Source organism: Caretta caretta, chromosome 27, assembly GCF_965140235.1.
Source record: "Caretta caretta isolate rCarCar2 chromosome 27, rCarCar1.hap1, whole genome shotgun sequence".
NCBI classification, from domain to species: domain Eukaryota; kingdom Metazoa; phylum Chordata; order Testudines; family Cheloniidae; genus Caretta; species Caretta caretta.
This window is the reverse complement of record NC_134232.1, coordinates 8,824,623-8,841,650: the sequence shown is the minus strand read 5'-3', so window position 1 is coordinate 8,841,650 and position 17,028 is coordinate 8,824,623. Positions and strand designations below refer to the sequence as shown.

Genomic DNA, 17,028 nt, shown 5'->3' with positions numbered 1-17,028 from the left:
TAAAGGTACTTGGGCACCTAACTCCCATCAGCTTCAATAGGAGTTAGGCTCCTACATACCTTTAAAAATCTGGCCTTAAGTGACTTGCCCAAGGTCACGCATGTAGTCTGTGGCAGAGCTGGAGACTGAACCCAGGGATCCTGAGTCCCAAACCAGGGCTCTAACCACTAAGCTGTCCTTCCTCTGACTTGGGAACATGTCCCCTCCATTCCCTGCCAGCACCCAGCTGCTCCTGCAGCGCAAGGAACAAACAGAGCTCTCGGGAGCTTGGACGGCCCCATGCAGTGGGTTTAGAAAGCTCCTGGAGTCCTCTCCCGTAACCCTGCTACTAAACCATCCTCCTGACAAGAGAGATGAAGCAGGCACCTCTAGAGTCCAGCTAGACAATCCGAGGGACATGGGGGTGCAGAGGCGGGAGCCCCAGTGTGGAGAGGGAACGGACGTTCTGTTACGGGGCAGTCTCCTCTCCCAGTCCCAGATCTGTAGAGACGGAGTCGGTCAACCTGCCCCCTCTGGGCCAACCCTCACACCCAAGAGATTGTTGTGGGGTGCTCTTATCTGAGTCCAAACTTGGGCTCATCTCCAGCGTCCACCTATGCCAGGCATTAGGTGGGGAGCTGCCCAAGCCCCATGGGAGTTCAGGGGCACAGCCCGAGGGTGCCCTGTGCCCATAAAGGAACGCAGGACCCAGGTGATGTTTTACAATTCCAGCCCGGAGAGGGCGTGACTTACCCAAGTCGGAGTTGGTAGCAGCCACGGGCATCTCAGCAGCTGGCGCAGTTCAGGCAGGTGGCGAGCGCTTCTCTGAACGGGCACACACAGGGATCTGCGGAGAGAGGGAAGGGTGAAAGCCAGTCCCTCTAAGGGGGAGGGGAAAGAGGCAGGGGGCTAGCGGGAGGGGGCGCAGGACTGGCAAGGGTGGGACACAGGACACAGAAGAAAGGAGCTACATGGGGGAAGCCTACAGCCCCAGGACCGTCAGTCTAACAACTCCCTCGCTCAGCTACCCCCGCTGTGGGCATACAAGTCCCGTCCGGAGGCCTGGCACAACAGGGCCCAGTGAGTAATGCCACCCGGCTGCCAGTGGGGAGGGAGGGAGAGGGATAAGGAGACACAGCACATAGTGACCAGCCGCCCGCCTTCAGAGCCACTCTCCGCCCTTTCTCACCGGGGGTCACTGGAGCATCATCTCCACGCGCAGGAGCCGAGGAGACGCTGCATTAACCGGGCACCCTGTGCCAGAATGAGGGATGTTTGCAGGGTGAGGCTGAGGCAGGAGCAGCAGGGAGCTCCCCCTTCCCCCACGGCCAGCGCTCCTGCTCCATCCCCTCCAGCACCCCCTGCTGGGGGGTCCGGGACTGGAATACCTGGGACCCCCTTCCCGACAGCCAGCGCTCCTGCTCCGTCCCCCACAGCACCCCCTGCTGGGAGGGTCCGGGACTGGAATACCTGGGAACCCCCCTCCCCGACAGCCAGCACTCCGGCTCCATCCCCCCCCACAGCGCCCCCTGCTGGGAGACGACAGGAGCCTTGTCTGCCGTTGTTTCCCTAAAATCCTGCCCGGGAGGGGATTGCTCCTGGAATGGCATTCACTCTTTCAGTGCCGGAGGCAGCCCATGCCCTGAAAAGCCACCCGTCACCCCACGCTCCCACCCGTCCACGGCCGCTCCAGCCTCCCGGGGCCGGTGAACTTAAGGGGGTTTAAAAAAAAAGCCAAGTGGGCTCAGGACCCCGGAGCAACAGCAGGCTGCCCTGTATGAGGCCTCGCCCGTCTAGCGCCCCTTGTGGCAGGGAAGAGCCAGGACCTGTCTATGACACCCGTCCAGGCGGCCGGACACAGCCAGACCCTGTGGTTCTCTCTGCCTCTCACAGCTCCGAATCCCGGCCCGGAGACAGCAGCCGAAGAAGGGGGCAGCTGAGCACGCAGCAGCCCCGGGAGCCGGCCCAGGCCTGCGTCCTCTCAGGACTGGGCTGCTCAGAGGAAACACGGCCACAGACAAGCCGCACACGGAGGAGATGCTAATTCCCTGGTTGCCATAGCAACACTGGAGCATCCCCCCCCCCCCCCGCAGCCCACCCCTCAAGGTTACAGCTGGCTGTCACCTTTGGAGATGCTGCCAGGGAGCTGGCTAGGGATCCGAGCTGGTGCGGGAGGGCAGGGGAGGGGAGGGTCCGTGGGCCCTTCTCCCAGTCCAGGACAGGGCCAGTCCCTGTCGGGCTAAGTGATGCTGCTCCTGAAGCCGTGCGGGCTGCAGGACATCACCCAGCCACCTCCGCACCTGCCAGGCTATCAGGGCTGCAGCCGTCCCTTGCGTCAACTGGAGAGGCCCCCGGGGCTGCTGCAGATGATCCAGATCCACCTGAGCACCCTGGGAACCGGTCAGCCTGCTTCCCTTCCACCAGGGCAATGCAGGCCCATCCAACAGCCCCATGCCGCGGGGGGAGATTGCGAAAAGACTGCTTTGCCCGGCTTTGTAGCCCCCGCGTGCTGGGAGCTGGCCTCCGGGGGCCACAGGTCTCCGCACCCTCCTGCCCACGTACTGGCTGTGAACTCCTCAGGGCAGAGACTCAGCGTCAAATACCTCCCTGATTCAGCAACATGCCAGGAGGTGACATCCAGATCAGCTTCTCCTCCAAACCCTCCTCCCCCAGCTTTGAAAGGCCCCCATAGCTGAAACAACCTCTCCACAGAGCCGGGATGAGCTCCTCGTTCTCACATGCGCACATCCCCAGCCAGCCTCTTTGCTCCACTCTTGCTGTCAAACTCCAGGCCTCTTCCCCGCCCGCAGCCCGCCCCATCCCCACATCTTGAGAATCCAGCCGGCTCCCTGTGAAATGAACACGCCCGGTCTCAGCTTAGCAGCTGACAGAGCATCAGTTTCACTCTTTTGGGGCAAAGCAACAAACACGTCACATTTCAGGCCAAGGGGGGGGAGGAATTTGGCCCTCCAGGCTAGGACACCTTCCCTGCTCTGTGCTTTAAGGGTTAACTCTCTCTCCCGCCCCACCCACCTGGGCAGGTGCCTTTGGAATGTTCCCTGGCAAGAAGCCACATGCGCACTGGTCTGGGGGCAGGGCGGGCGGGGGGGGGGGGGGGGGAGAAACTCAGGAGCATGAATGGGGCAGATACCAGTTTCAGCCTGAATGCCATGCTGTGCCGGTTGGTACTGTGCCCGTGCCGATCTGGACTCTGCCCCAATGCAGGCTCATGCCAGTCCAGCGAAAGCCAGGAGGCAGGGGCGAATGGAAACCTTATCACTGTCATAGATTCATAGAACATCAGGGTTGGAAGGGACCTCAGGAGGTCATCTAGTCCAACCCCCTGCTCAAAGCAGGACCAATCCCCAGCTAAATCATCCCAGCCAGGGCTTTGTCAAGCCTGACCTTAAAAACCTCTAAGGAAGGAGATTCCACCACCTCCCTAGGGAACCCCTTCCAGTGCTTCACCACCCTCCTAGTGAAAAAGTTTTTCCTAATATCCAACCTAAACCTCCCCCACTGCAACTTGAGACCATTACTCCTTGTTCTGTCATCTGCTACCACCGAGAACAGTCTAGATCCATCCTCTTTGGAACCCCCTTTCAGGTAGTTGAAAGCAGCTATCAAATCCCACCTCACTCTTCTCTTCCACAGACTAAACATACCCTTGATGTCAGAGCACATGGAGCAGTTCCACATTCAGGCAAACTGAGCAGTTAGAAATCAAAATAAATAATAAAAAACATCCCCCCACCACATCCTTTGGCCTTGCTACAGACCCAGAATCTCCTGGTCAGTGCAGCCACTTCATCCCACAGGGAGGGATACTTATCCAGGGGTGCTCTGGACTCAGAAGGCAGCATGAGTGGCAGATGGGGGATGCTCCCAGAGGAGCCTGAAGAGCATACCAAGTGGTCCGCATGAGCCATTCACTGCTGGAGATGGTTGGTCGGGGATAGAGCAGCCATCAGGCAGCTGCCCAGGTGAGCATCTCTCTCGGCCGTATCTGAAGTGAGCTTAGACCTGTCCCACTCTGCTCCATCCCTGGCACCGGGGGGCACAGCCTGGAGAACCCCGAGTGACAGGCAGAGGGAATCTCCACGAGAAGGATGGAATCGGAGTTCGTTTCATGGAGGGCGTTGCACACTCCAAGCCAGGGAATGAGCGAGGCCCGCCCGAGCAAACAGGGCAGCTATCTGCTCCCAGCGACGGCTCCGGGGCGGCAGCTTGATGGAAGAAGGATGAGCCCAAGACCGGGACCGCAGATCTTCGCGCATGGGGGCACGAGTAGCTGCGACAGCTCCTGGATCTGGCTGAGCCCAGAGGCTGGGAGCACGAAGCCTGGCGTGACAGCACCGGGGTGAGGGATGGATCCATGTAGCCTCATCCTACCGCCCTGGGATATGCCGCCTGCCCCCTGTCGGCTGTGGCTGGGAATGAGCCCTGCCACGAGCACTGCACTGCGGTTGGGCGTGGGAATCCTGGTACTAGGCCTTGGTGGGCAGATCCTGGAGCACACTTAGCACGACACCTGGCCCTGGGTCCCCAATGCCTGGATTCTGCTGTGCTTCCTTCGAGGCTCAGAGTGGGAGTCCCAGCTTAGAGCACTGGTGTGTGAATCCGGCTGCAGCCACATCAGAAAGCCCGGCTGCAGCAGGCACGCGTTAATTGCTCCGGGGGGGGCGCTGACATGACCTCACAGTGCAGGATCCATCCCAACCAGGTGTCACGACAAGGAGAGTGCACTAAGGGGAGGGATAGCTCAGCGGTTTGAGCATTGGCCTGCTATATCCAGGGTTGTGAATTCAATCCTTGAGGGGGCCATTTAGGGATCTGGGGCAAAAACTGGGGATAGGTTCTATTTTGAGCAGGGGGTTGGACGAGCTGACCTCCCGAGGTCCCTTCCAACCCTGTGATATCCTACGAAGGGGAGGACACACAGCCGACACGTCAGAGAATCCACTAAGGACAGCTCAGTGGGCGTAGAGTCCGCAACAGACTGGGGGTAGAGGAGATCCAGTGTTTTCTGGCTCCACCAGTGAGCATGGAAGTCAGGGTTCCATCCTAGGTCCCATTCCCAGATACAGGAAGGTGTGCGGCCTAGTGGTTAGAACAGGGTACGGGGAGCCAGGACACACCGTTCTCCGTTTCTAATGAATCACTGGTTGTTTCTATTGTCTGTCGCTAATTTGCACTGGCTGCACGGTGCTCCATGCTATTCTTTTTACGGGGGTAAAGGACAGCACGGGCAGCAGGGAATCAGGCCTGGCAGGTTTCCGCTGCCCGTCTCTCACTGCTTTTCGTTTCTTTCGCGCTGCCTCTCCGCCACCCCACAGCCTTGCCTCTAACCACAGGACGGGGGCAGACGCTTCTGACGGGAAGATGTCAGCGCCGTGGTCCCGGGATATAAGCGAGACAGGCTGAGCGAGGGAATGTCTTCTTGGGACCCACTTGGAAAGTACCAGCTTGCGAGCGACACAGAGCTGTTCTGTGGGGCAGACGTACAGCGAGGGGAACAAAGCCGCGGATTGAACTTAGCTGAATCCAGCCATTCTTCAGCGCCAGCAGGGCCCAAAGACTGGAGCGGTGGCAAGAGGCAGCGTGGGTCTGTGTGTAAACACGTCACTGCGTACAGGGGAAGCGACTGGCAGTGAGCTCATCGTAACCCCGTCCCCGCCCAATCTTTACACGGCCTAGGTAATTTGCTCTTTCATTCGGAATCTCTGGAACCTGGCAGCCGAGACTTCAAGCTTCACAATTGGATCAGGATGTGAAACCCACCGACATACACCCCCCAGCTTGGGAGGAAGGGGGGACACAAACCAAGAGCTAGGGAGCCAGCCTTCCCCCCCTCCGCCCCCCGAGCCCATTCAGAAAGCAGCTACTTTCATTCTTATGTAACAACATGTTGCTCTTTGACATGCCCAAAGTGACACACAGCCGGAAGCCAAAATTTAGCATTTTTAACTGGGGAGGGACACAGCCGGGGAAGTGAAACCCACCAGCGGAGAAAATAAAATCCATTCCCCCACCCCACTCCACCCCACGCAAAAAAAAATCCGTGCCAACAAACCAAAGAGACGATTCCCTCAATAGTAGGAATTCTGCAGCCCACACAAAGCCAGAGGCAGGGCTTAATTTGTGCCAGGGGCTGAGCCCTGGCACCTCTGGGCTTGGCAGTTCATAGCCCCGGCACTTCTGGGCCTGGCAGGGCCGAGCCCCGGGGCCACTCGGGGCCGGGCAGTTCAGGGCCCCGGGGCCGGGCAGTTCAGGGCCCCGGGGCCGGGCAGGGCCGAGCCCCGGGGCCGGGCAGGGCCGAGCCCCGGGGCCGGGCAGGGCCGGGCAGTTCAGGGCCCCGGGGCCACTCGGGGCCGGGCAGGGCCGAGCCCCGGGGCCACTCGGGGCCGGGCAGTTCAGGGCCCCGGGGCCACTCCGGGCCTGCTGCATCAGTTATGAATGTAAAAAAAATTACTTGAGCCCCCCCCCCCCCCCCTGCGCCTCCTTCATTACAAATTAAGCCCTGGCCAGAAGGGGGGAGAAGCCAAGGGGATCTGGGGACGGGGGGCTGGGGAGGGGGCAAGGGGAGCCGGCTACCCCCGGGGGAGGGCGAGGAAGATGGTCAGAGACACAGCTCGCCGGGCACCTATTGAAACTCCCCCAGCGCCCGGCTGGCAAAGTAAGGAGGCATTTCTCCTGGCAGGGAGCCAGGTGTGGAAATGGGGGCGGGGGGGGGGGGCAGGTTGGAAACTGACCAGCCCAGGTGCGTGAAACTGACACATCCAAGGGGTCCCCCAGCAGCCGCCCTGCGGGGGGGAGGTGTCAGTTTAGCTGCTGCGACCCCCCCAGCAGCTGGCAAAGGCGGGGCGGGGGGGGGGGGGCTCTTACCTGCCCCAGCGGCGCGGCTCCAAGGCCCCCGGTCTGGCTCGGATGCGCGGCGGGGCGGCGCTGGGGTCGCTCCGCTCCCGCGGCGGCCACTCGCTTGCCAGCCGCCGCGCTGCCGCTGGCGCTCTTAAAGCAGCAACGCCGCTGGAAGGGGCTGGCCGGGTCCCACCACCGAGGCGGGGGCCGGGCTGTTGGCTGGTCCGTTTCAACCCAGTGGGTTTCAACCGGGGCTCCAGGGACCCCTGGGGGCGTCCCAGGCTACGTCTAAGATCTCCCAAGGGGGCCCGCAAGCTGCCTCTGCGGGCAGGTGTGTGAATAAGCTGGTTGCCCCACCCTTGCAGACCTGACTTGAGCCAGGCAGGGGCTGCTGGGGCATCAGTTATCCCCAGCAAACTGGGGGGGGGGGGGGGAAGAGGGTGCAAGGGGGAGGGGGGTTCTGTTTCCAAAAGACCACTTGAAAGAGCACCAGGGTCATTTTTTAGGGGAGGGGGCAGAGGACGGAGCCAAGGCCGTGCTAAGGCTGTGGGATTGGGCCCTGAGGGGCGGTGGGGGCAGAATGAAGGGGGTGCGGCTGGATGAGTTAATGGGAAGCGGGGGCGTGAATGGGAGGATGGGAGAGCAGAGGGTCCATTGAGGGATGGGGGAATGGGGAAACAGGACCGCGAAGGAGTCAACGGAGGAGAGGGGGGTGGGAGGGGATGGGCTCATTCCCCCCCCCCACCCCCCTGAATTGGCAGGGAAGCGCTGATCATTCCTGCCCACAAAGCGCTTTGAGATCTCAATGAGGCTGTCCCCCTCCCTCCCCCACAGTTTACACGGACAGGCATGGGCCCCAGGACTGGCCCGGGAGGGAGGATACCAGAGGTTCCTTACAATCAACCCTACCCTGCTCCTTGCCCCTCTGCCTGCCCCTGCACTGGGTATTAGGATGGGGGGGGAGCCACCAGGAGCCTGCTCGGCAGGCACTGGGGGGAGGCGTGGGGCTGTGGGTCCAGACAAAGGCCAGGGAAGGTACTTCCACACGGGGAGAGGCTCTAGGGCTTGACTTCCATTCCACACACACACACACACACACACACACACCAGCCATCAAGATGTCCCAGCCCCTGACACCCCACAGCCGTGCTGCCCCCCCCCCACCCATACGACTGGGTGTCTGCGCTCCCCTCGCTCCAGATCAAAGAGCAGCAAGCCGAATGCGTCTTCCACCCAGATTTATTGTTCTGATCATTATTCACATTAGTCTACCCAGGAACCGAGGGACAAAGAGAGAAGGTGGCACGGTGTTGGTTGCCTCTGAAGCAGGTGGCCCCGGGGGGCTCAGGAGGGAGGAAGAGAGGAGAATCACAGAGGGATCAGCGCCGGGGCTGGGTTTTTCCACCCCTAGGCCTTTTCCTGTTCACCCCAAGGCGACTGCCGCTCAGGATCATGCCCTGCAATGACCAGAAAGATTCAGTTAGGATCCAAGAGACCCAGTTGGCGCCGCAGCCTCGGGATGTTGTGACCCCACGTCCACATCTCCTGCCCCGTGGTCTCCCCCCAACCCTATCCCTCCCGTCTGCCCTGTCCTCCAAGCCTGCTGCCCTTTGTAAGGGCATCCTGGGCCGAGTCCCTCTCTGTGGGCTGAGCTGGAGGGGTTTGGAGCTAAAAGCAGAAGCCTCCATTGTCCAGGGTAAAGAGCCACCTCTGTTAGCAGTCACAGCCCCAGGACACTCCAGCCAAGAGCCCCACGGCTTTAGCCTGGGTTAGAGATCGATACTTCCCCTGCACCCAACCTGTCTCCTCCCAGCTTTGCTCCAACACCTGCTTCTCCCCTCTCCCCTGATCCTCCCCCACTCATGTCCCAGGACCCCCAGAGCAGCTCTCGGAGGACGGTGCCAAGCTGTATCCAGGACCCTGCAGAGCCGCCAGGTCTCCTGATTCATGCGGGGCAGGGGGTCCCCCCACGCTCCTTGTGTAAATCATAGAATCATAGACTATCAGAGTTGGAAGGGACCTCAGGAGGTCATCTAGTCCAACCCCCTGCCCAGAGCAGGACCAATCCCCAACTAAATCATCCCAGCCAGGGCTTTGTCAAGCCTGACCTTAAAAACTTTTAATGTCTTTCCAGACTGCCGTACCCCTTGCAGGAGGCTGATTGGTCTTGCGTACCCCAAGTTTCTCCTCACTTAAAAACTTCTTGTTTACAAAATCAGACATAAAAATACAAAAGCGTCACGGCCCCACCAGTACTGGAAAATTGCTCCCTGTCTTGTGTTTACCATACAATGATCAAATTAATCCACTGGAATAAAACTATTGTATAAACACGTCATTGTCTGGATTAAATGTTAGTTTGTACTGGCTTCGCTCGTGCTTTTTCTGTAGCTTGTTGTAAAACTAGGCAAATATCTAGATGCTTTGATGTACCCCTTGGAAGACCTCTGTGTACCCCCAGGGGTACGCGTGCCCCTGGTTGAGAATCACTGGGCTAGAGGACCATGGTTTTGGGGCGTGTGAGTCCAGCACTTGGTCCAAGCCTGGGGATACAAATCATAAGTTTTAGGGAGTGGGGTTTGGATCCCTTATGCCCTCTGACCTCTCTGCCCTGCTGCTTCTCACATCCCCCACCGCAGCCAACCGCGATGGGGAAACCCATCTGCTTGATGGGTCTGCTGAACCAATCAGGTGTCTCTGGCTGGGACTGTACAGCACCTCGCACCCCAGAACCCAGGCCTGGGTGGAAGCGTCTAGGCACTGCCATAAAACGAACAGTGAAGCAGGGCTGAAATAGCACAAGCTGCCACGGAAAGTATCCTCCCAGGGGACAGAGTCAACGCCCAGTTCAGCAGCATGGAGCAGTTGGGAGAGCCGCTGTTTCAGGGTGCTGCGGGGACATGGACTCAATGCACTTTTTAAAAATTATGTTTGGTGACACGGCTGCCTGGAGACTATTCCCAGCACAAAGGGGCCTTCCAGCTGGCAGAATCGTCCCCCTGAGAGACACCCCCACCCCAGGGCCAGCTCTCTTTAAGTTCTTTGCTCCCACCGCTCCTATCAGGAGCCTGTTCCAGAACCGCACCCCCCACCACCACCTCCCCGAACAGTTAGAATTTACCCATTTCTAATTTCCAGCCGGAATTTGCTCACGGCCAGTTTATCCCCACTTGTTCTTGTGCCACCGCTGGCCTTTAGCTCCTGCAGGCAGACAGGTGGGATGCTGGGACAGCAGCGTCATCCGCTCACCCCCGCCCCCCAGGGGCTAATGTCTCCCCCAGCCACCCACCCTCGGAGCCCTGCACGCCCAGTGCAGACTAAGTGCACCAAGCCAGCTCCCAGGGTGGGCCTGGGGATTGCACCCCAGACCTTCAGCCCCCTCCCCCGCGAGCTAAAGGCATGGTCCCTTGGCTGGATGCAGCAGGGTGTGGCTGTCCCTGGGGCAGCCCCGAGAGGGAGACATGGAAATGGGAATTTCAGGAGGGATCTTGCCCCTCCTCCCAAGGGTGAGCTGGTCTGATGCTCTGCTGGGCCCCCACTTCGGAGCAGCAGCCCCCCTCCCTGAGGGCAGGAGGTTGTGGTGGGGCAGGTGTGACGCTGGGCAGGTGTGGGCAGCAGCCAGGCCCCCTGTAAAGAGGCTTCGCCCCTCAGCTCCACCCTCTGTTCCTGATACTCCAACGGCCGCCCCGCAGAGATATTTCCTCCACCGTCCTCGGGGTGCTTGGTCCCTTGGGCTGACTCTCCTCAGGGTTCCCAACCCAGCTGAGTGGTAGCAATGATATTTCATTCCCCACCCCGCATTATTTAATGAGAAGAGGTTTGGGAGGTTAGAGAGCTAGACTCAAGAGCCTGCTAAGATCTTGGGATGGAGAGAGGAATGAATGGATGGATTTGTATGGGATAGCGAGGGAGGGAGGGATGAGTGGGTGTGCATGGGATACCGAGGGACAGATGGATGGATGGAAGGAGGGATGGGTGTGTATGGGATAGCGAGGGATGCAGGGATGGTGGGTGAGTATGGGATAGCGAGGGATGGGTGGGTGGGTATCGGACAGAGAGGGATGGGTGGAGGGATGGGTGGAGGGAGGGAGGGAGGGATGGTGGGGATGGGTTAGAGAGGGATGGATGGAGGGAGGGATGGAGGCATGGGTGTGTATGGGAAAGAGAGGGAGGGATGAGTGTGTATGGGAGAGGGAGGGATGGATGGATGGATGGTTGGTTGGTATGGGGTAGAGAGGGATGGTAGGTGAGTGTGTATTGGATAGAGAGGGATGGAGGGATGGGGGGATGGGTGGAGGGAGGGATGGAGGGGTGGAGGGATGGAGGGATGGGTGGAGGGAGGGAGGGATGGAGGGGTGGGTGGGTAGGTATGGGACAGAGAGGGAGGGATGGGTAAGGGATAGAGAGGGATGGTAGGTGAGTGTGTATGGAATAGAGAGGGATGGGTGGAGGGATGGAGGGATGGGGGGATGGGTGGAGGGAGGGATGGAGGGGTGGAGGGATGGAGGGATGGGTGGAGGGAGGGAGGGATGGAGGGGTGGGTGGGTAGGTATGGGACAGAGAGAGAGGGATGGGTAAGGGATAGAGAGGGATGGTAGGTGAGTGTGTATGGAATAGAGAGGGATGGAGGGATGGAGGGATGGGTGGAGGGAGGGAGGGATGGAGGGGTGGGTGGGTAGGTATGGAACAGAGAGGGAGGGATGGGTAAGGGATAGAGAGGGATGGTAGGTGAGTGTGTATGGAATAGAGAGGGATGGGTGGAGGGATGGAGGGATGGGGGGATGGGTGGAGGGAGGGATGGAGGGGTGGAGGGATGGAGGGATGGGTGGAGGGAGGGAGGGATGGAGGGGTGGGTGGGTAGGTATGGGACAGAGAGGGAGGGATGGGTAAGGGATAGAGAGGGATGGTAGGTGAGTGTGTATGGAATAGAGAGGGATGGGTGGAGGGATGGAGGGATGGGGGGATGGGTGGAGGGAGGGATGGAGGGGTGGAGGGATGGAGGGATGGGTGGAGGGAGGGAGGGACGGAGGGGTGGGTGGGTAGGTATGGGACAGAGAGGGAGGGATGGGTAAGGGATAGAGAGGGATGGTAGGTGAGTGTGTATGGAATAGAGAGGGATGGGTGGAGGGATGGAGGGATGGGGGGATGGGTGGAGGGAGGGATGGAGGGGTGGAGGGATGGAGGGATGGGTGGAGGGAGGGAGGGATGGAGGGGTGGGTGGGTAGGTATGGGACAGAGAGGGAGGGATGGGTAAGGGATACAGAGGGATGGTAGGTGAGTGTGTATGGAATAGAGAGGGATGGGTGGAGGGATGGAGGGATGGGGGGATGGGTGGAGGGAGGGATGGAGGGAGGGACGGAGGGGTGGGTGGGTATAGGACAGAGAGAGAGATGATATTCTCCTGCAGCTGATGCAACCCAAACCGGAGAAGCTTGTGCTAGTTTGTGAGCATCAGCCAATGACACTGTCTAGACGGCCTTGTCACCGACCACCCAGGCAGCTGGGAGAAGTGCCCAGGAGAGGGAATGGCTCCCTGCGGGAAAGCCAGCGCTGCTGGTCAAGCCCTCCCAGTTGCAGGGGTTGCTCCATGACGCTGCTGAGGAGCTGAGCCCTTTGTAATGCTCTGATTTGAGCCCTGCGTCCCTTTTGCTCCATGGTTCATTCCCGGGGGGGAAGCCCCACGCCTGGCCCCGTAAGGCTGAACGGGGAGCAGGGCTTGTTCCGCGGCTGGGGCCTGGTCTCCTTCCTCTGCAGCCCCTTCATCTCCCTCCTCCTCCTCCTCACACAGAGGGTGCGATGCCAGCCCTGGAGACATGGTCTGTCAGTGCCACCTAGCGGGCACTGCGGGAACGCTGAATGCCAAGGCCCCCCCCCTTGGCCATGCAAACACTGTCTTCATGCAGCATCTTTTCCGGGGCTATCCGGGCGCTTGGCAGACAGGTACCGACGCAGCCTCACAGGGACCCTGGAGGCTCAACAGTATTGATATCCCCATTGTAGAGACGGGGAAACTGAGGCTCCGAGAAGGGAAGTGACTCGCCCAAGGTCACACAGCAGCCCAGTGGTACGGCTGGGAATAGAACCCAGGAGTCCTGACGCCCGCTCCCCTCTTCTACCTACTAAAAATACTCTCTTCCCAGAGCCGAACTGGGATTCCTGGTGCCAAGATCCCTCCTTGACTCCTTTAGAGACATCTGAGGAGAACCCCGGGTCCTGCTATAAACCAAGCGCCCACTCTCCTTCCAGAACTGGAAAATAGAACCCAGGCGTCCTGAGACTCCCAGCCCCCTGCTCTCACCACGCTGCCGTCCACTCCGACACACCCCAAACCTCGCTGAGATATTTCCTGCAGAGCTCTGAGCCTCCCCCAGCCCATCCTGTGCGCCCACTGCCCCCCACAACCAACGCCCATTGCACTTTCTCCTGCAGGGGCCCGGTGCGCAGTGAGCTGGGATCAGAACGGGGCTCCGAGCAGGGCAGGGAGACAAAGCAAAAGCCCAGGACCTCTCACGAAGCCTGCCAGAGACACCCTCACATGAGCCACTTCAGTACCAGCCAGACACCTCGTCCTCCAGCAAAGTAATTGACCTGGAACCGGCCCCCCCCCCGCCCTTGCCTCTGTCCCCACCCGCTGCCTCTGGGGTGGAAGGTGGCCTCTTCTCAACAGCTCCTGCCACACAAGACATCAGAGCAGGAGGCGAAGAAGAACACGACCACCAGATATTTCGCAGGGCGGCCAAAGGTGATCTCCCAGCTCGGAACCCGGCCCGGCCCTTGCAAACTCAGGATCTTTAATGAGCGCACAGGGTTGGGGCCTCACTTTTACGCCCCACCCAAAAACCAGCACCTCCAGGAGCTCAGCACCCCCTAGCGCCGTGCTGGGGCATGTTCTGTAGGAGCTCGGAGGGAAGAGAATCCCTCTGCCTCGCCAACACCATAGAGGGCATCTCCGGCTGACCCCCCGCTGTGGGATGGGGCTGAAGGGAAGGGCCCCCCTGACTGACTTACTGGTCTGCCGGTAACCTGCCGGTAACAGATGAACCAGTATGCACGCACGCCCCATTCCTGAGCTCCCTCCCAGAACAGATCTTACCTGGCGGGTTTAGCATCCCGAGGGGTCATAGGGGTCTCCACAGAGCGTCCGGCTGCTGGATCTCTTGCCGTATCTAGGGGGGGCAGGGGAGAAAAACACGCAGCCAGTCATGGCTTCTGAGATGGATAAGCCAGGCCCCACGGGAGACGGGGGCCATGGGCTGGGACTGGGAAATCCTTCTGTCCCCGGGGGCCAGGCCAGAGGTGCACAGCCGACCGGAGGCCCGGCCCCCCGGCTTAGCCAAGCCGCTTACCTGGGCCGCGTGACCATGTTGAGATACTGCTGCAGCTCATTGTAGAACTGGACCAGGTCCTCCACGGGGGCATTGTCCCCGGGGTACGTGGGGTGCATCGGGGCAGCGCTGCCCAGGTGCCCCAAGAGCAGGGCCACGCAGCAGGCGAGGGAGAAGAGGGAAGCCCAGCGCCTGCGGGGGGCGACCATCTGGGGGAGGAGAGAAGGGAGAGCGCACGCCGGTGAGACGGGGCGACAGCCCCCCGCGTGGGCTGGGGCTGGAGGGGAGGCCAGCGCGGGGCCGGGGAGAGAGACCCAGGCCACGGACACCACACAGGGGGAGGAGAGAGACAGGCTGGAGCGTGGAGCGTGCCGGGCTGGCCTTGCCAGCGTGGGGACGGGCGAAGGCAGGCGGAGAGGAAAGGGGCGAGCTTGCGCCATGCTGAATGAGCCGGACAGGCGCCTGCTCGAGGGGGCCCTTGGCAACAGGGGAGAGGGGGATCCAGCCATGTTGCCACAGGAATGGCTGTGTATGCCATGGGTGCAGGGAGGAGAGGGCAGGCCCAAGGAGAGAAGCCGGTAGGACCCCAGGACAACACGGGGTGGGAGGTGGGGGAGCCACTGAGCGAGCGAGAAGGGGGCTCTTGGGTTTCTCAACTACTCCAAGGGCGGCAGCCGGGCTCAGGGAGCGCACGGCCCACCTGTCCACGGGGAGGCGGTGGGGCTGGAGGACGAGCCAGCCAGCCCTGGAGCAGGAGAGCCCCGGAGGGTGCCTGATTCCTAAGGAGATGGTGCTGGCTGGTGCGGGAATTGCACACGCCCGCCCTGCACTTGTGAGCGCACGCAGACACCACATACGGACCTGGCCAGACACCCAGCACCACACGCACAGACGTTTCCATTCCCCCCAGCTCCCGATCCCGAGCCCCTGCCGCTGGCTCCATCTGTCCGGGAGGAAACGTCTCCTTTTGTGTCCGAAGGCAGCCACCCCTCCCGCCAGGACCCACCAGCTACTGGCCACTCTGCCAAGCAATGCCCCCAGCCCTGCCGCCCCAGATCCGCCCTCTGCTCGTCCTGCACTGGTACTGAGAGAGGGTGTGGGAGACCCCCCTGAGCCAGCCCTCCACCTCCCCACCCCGGGAATCCCAGGGCACTCTCCAGAACTATGGGGCGTCTGTGCCGCAGATGTGCATGGAGCTGTACAACACGAATGCAGATACGCTCCCTGCCCAAGGCAGAGCGCACCAACGTGGGGTGCTGGCAGGCTTGCCCGCTGCATGTCGGGGAGGAGGGGGCAGGGTCCCATTCCCCCGTCCCACTGAATCCCCCCAAGTCCCAGCCCAGTGGGCTTACCCTGATCCAGCGGGGTGCGGTGCAGAGACGCAGTGCGACACAGGGGTGCGGGTGGCCTGGCTGAGTCCCTCCGTCCTCTGCACTGCCAGAGCCGGCTCCGGAGGTTTATATCTCCCCTTACACCCCCCCAAGCCCCCCCCCCGCCTGCCCCTGCATCATCACTCCCCCACTCTGGGCAGCTGCTCTGACGTCACTGTCCGCTCGCGCCGCCCACCCCTGCTGGGCAGTGGGTCCCGGTCCCTCCTCCCCAAGCAGTCTCCCTAGCACCATGACTGTCTCTTCCCTTTGCTTAACTCTGGGAAGGATCCAGGAGCCATGAAGAGGGCACCCCAAAGACAGACACAGGGTAATCCAGCATCCCCATGCCCTTGCCCCCAAGAGGGGAGACCTGGGCTCTGTGGGGGTCTCCGGCTGGGGGAGGATCTCAGCTCTCCAGGAGATGCCAATTGGGATGATGTGCTAACGGCGGACTTGCCCTGAGGGGAGGAGCCACTGGAGACACCCCAATGTGCCCACTCTCCTCCCCCAGCCCAGCTCTGGGACCCCACAGAGGCTGGGAGGCCCCCACACAGGGTCCTGTGTGGGAACAGGCATCCATTGTTCAGCACCAGGGGAGGTAGGGTTAATATTTCACCAGATCAGTCACCGATGAGCTCCTCCGAGCCCCCTGCAGAGAACAGCCCCCTCCCACTGACCTCTGAGAGCCAAGGGGGACGAAGGGTCCAGACCTTTCACTGGGGAGAAGGGGACCGACAAGATGCCCAGGATGGGCCAGAAGGTGTTTGGCCCAAGGCCGCCCAGTGAGTCAGCAGCAGAGCCCGGCCTCGAACCCAGGAGTCCTGATGTCCCATCCCCTGCTCCCACCACCTTATGCAGCTGCTTCATTGACCTGAGGGGCCTTGTGTTTGCAGAGGGGTCTCTCCCCCCAGTGCTCTTTGCCCCACGTGGGAGCTTCCCTGCGTGTGCATGGAGAGACCGTTCAATTAAGGTGGACAGAGGGTAGTGGGGCCATAGATTACGTTACACTGGAATAAAACCAAAGCCCACACGGGAAGCCCCTCTGGCCTCCGTCAGAGACAGCCTGGCAAATGGGAATCTGCAGCCAGCCCTGGTGCAGGAGGAGAGAAGAAGATAAGAACGGCAACACTGGGTCAGACCAAAGGTCCATCTAGCCCAGTGTCCTGTCTTCCCACAGTGGCCAATGCCAAGTGCTTCAGAAGGAATGAACAGACCAGGGAATCATCAAGTTGCCCTGTTGCCCACTCCCAGCTTCTGGCAAACCGAGCTTAGGGGCACCATCCCTGCCCATCCTGGCTAATAGCCATTGGTGGACCTGTCCTCAATGAACTTATCTCGTTCTTTTTTGAACCCTGTTATAGTCTTGGCCTTCACAACATCCTCTGGCAATGAGTTCCACAGGTTGACTGTGTGTTGTGTGAAGAAAGACTACCTTTTGTTTGTTTCAAACCTGCTGCCTATTCATTTAATTTGGTGGCCCCTAGTTCTTGTGTTAT

General features: G+C 60.7%; 2 protein-coding genes across 4 annotated transcripts in view; both read right to left on the bottom strand.

Annotated features, from left to right (window-relative positions):
• MPP2 (MAGUK p55 scaffold protein 2) overlaps positions 1-6,964 on the bottom strand; it is a 46,184-nt gene extending 39,220 nt beyond the window's left edge. For 2 of the 3 annotated variants that reach the window (XM_048830164.2, XM_048830166.2), the window contains exons 1-2: positions 6,865-6,964; positions 733-826 (exon numbers count right to left, since the gene is read on the bottom strand). In XM_048830164.2, the coding sequence (XP_048686121.1) occupies positions 733-763 (31 nt within the window). In that variant the 5' untranslated portion in view covers positions 764-826; positions 6,865-6,964. Of the gene's footprint in view, positions 1-732; positions 827-3,887; positions 4,168-6,864 lie in introns of those variants that run through there. The other variant, XM_048830165.2, reaches the window with a different exon arrangement.
• Positions 6,965-8,058: 1,094 nt separating this feature from the next.
• LOC125626784 (pancreatic polypeptide-like) lies at positions 8,059-15,626 on the bottom strand. The gene is made up of 4 exons (XM_048830204.2): positions 15,515-15,626; positions 14,184-14,371; positions 13,931-14,003; positions 8,059-8,294 (listed from the first exon to the last, which is right to left on the bottom strand). The coding sequence occupies exons 2-3, from the start codon at positions 14,369-14,371 to the stop codon at positions 13,940-13,942; spliced, it is 252 nt and encodes an 83-aa protein (XP_048686161.1). The 5' UTR covers positions 15,515-15,626; the 3' UTR covers positions 8,059-8,294; positions 13,931-13,939.
• Positions 15,627-17,028: the final 1,402 nt, after the last annotated feature.

Coding starts and splice junctions, on each gene's coding strand:
- LOC125626784 (XM_048830204.2), bottom strand. CDS start 14,371: ATGGTCGCCCCCCGCAGGCGCTGGGCTTCCCTCTTCTCCCTCGCCTGC. Junction 14,004..14,183: donor AACATGGTCACGCGGCCCAG/GTAAGCGGCTTG, acceptor TGCCCCCCCTAG/ATACGGCAAGAGATCCAGCA.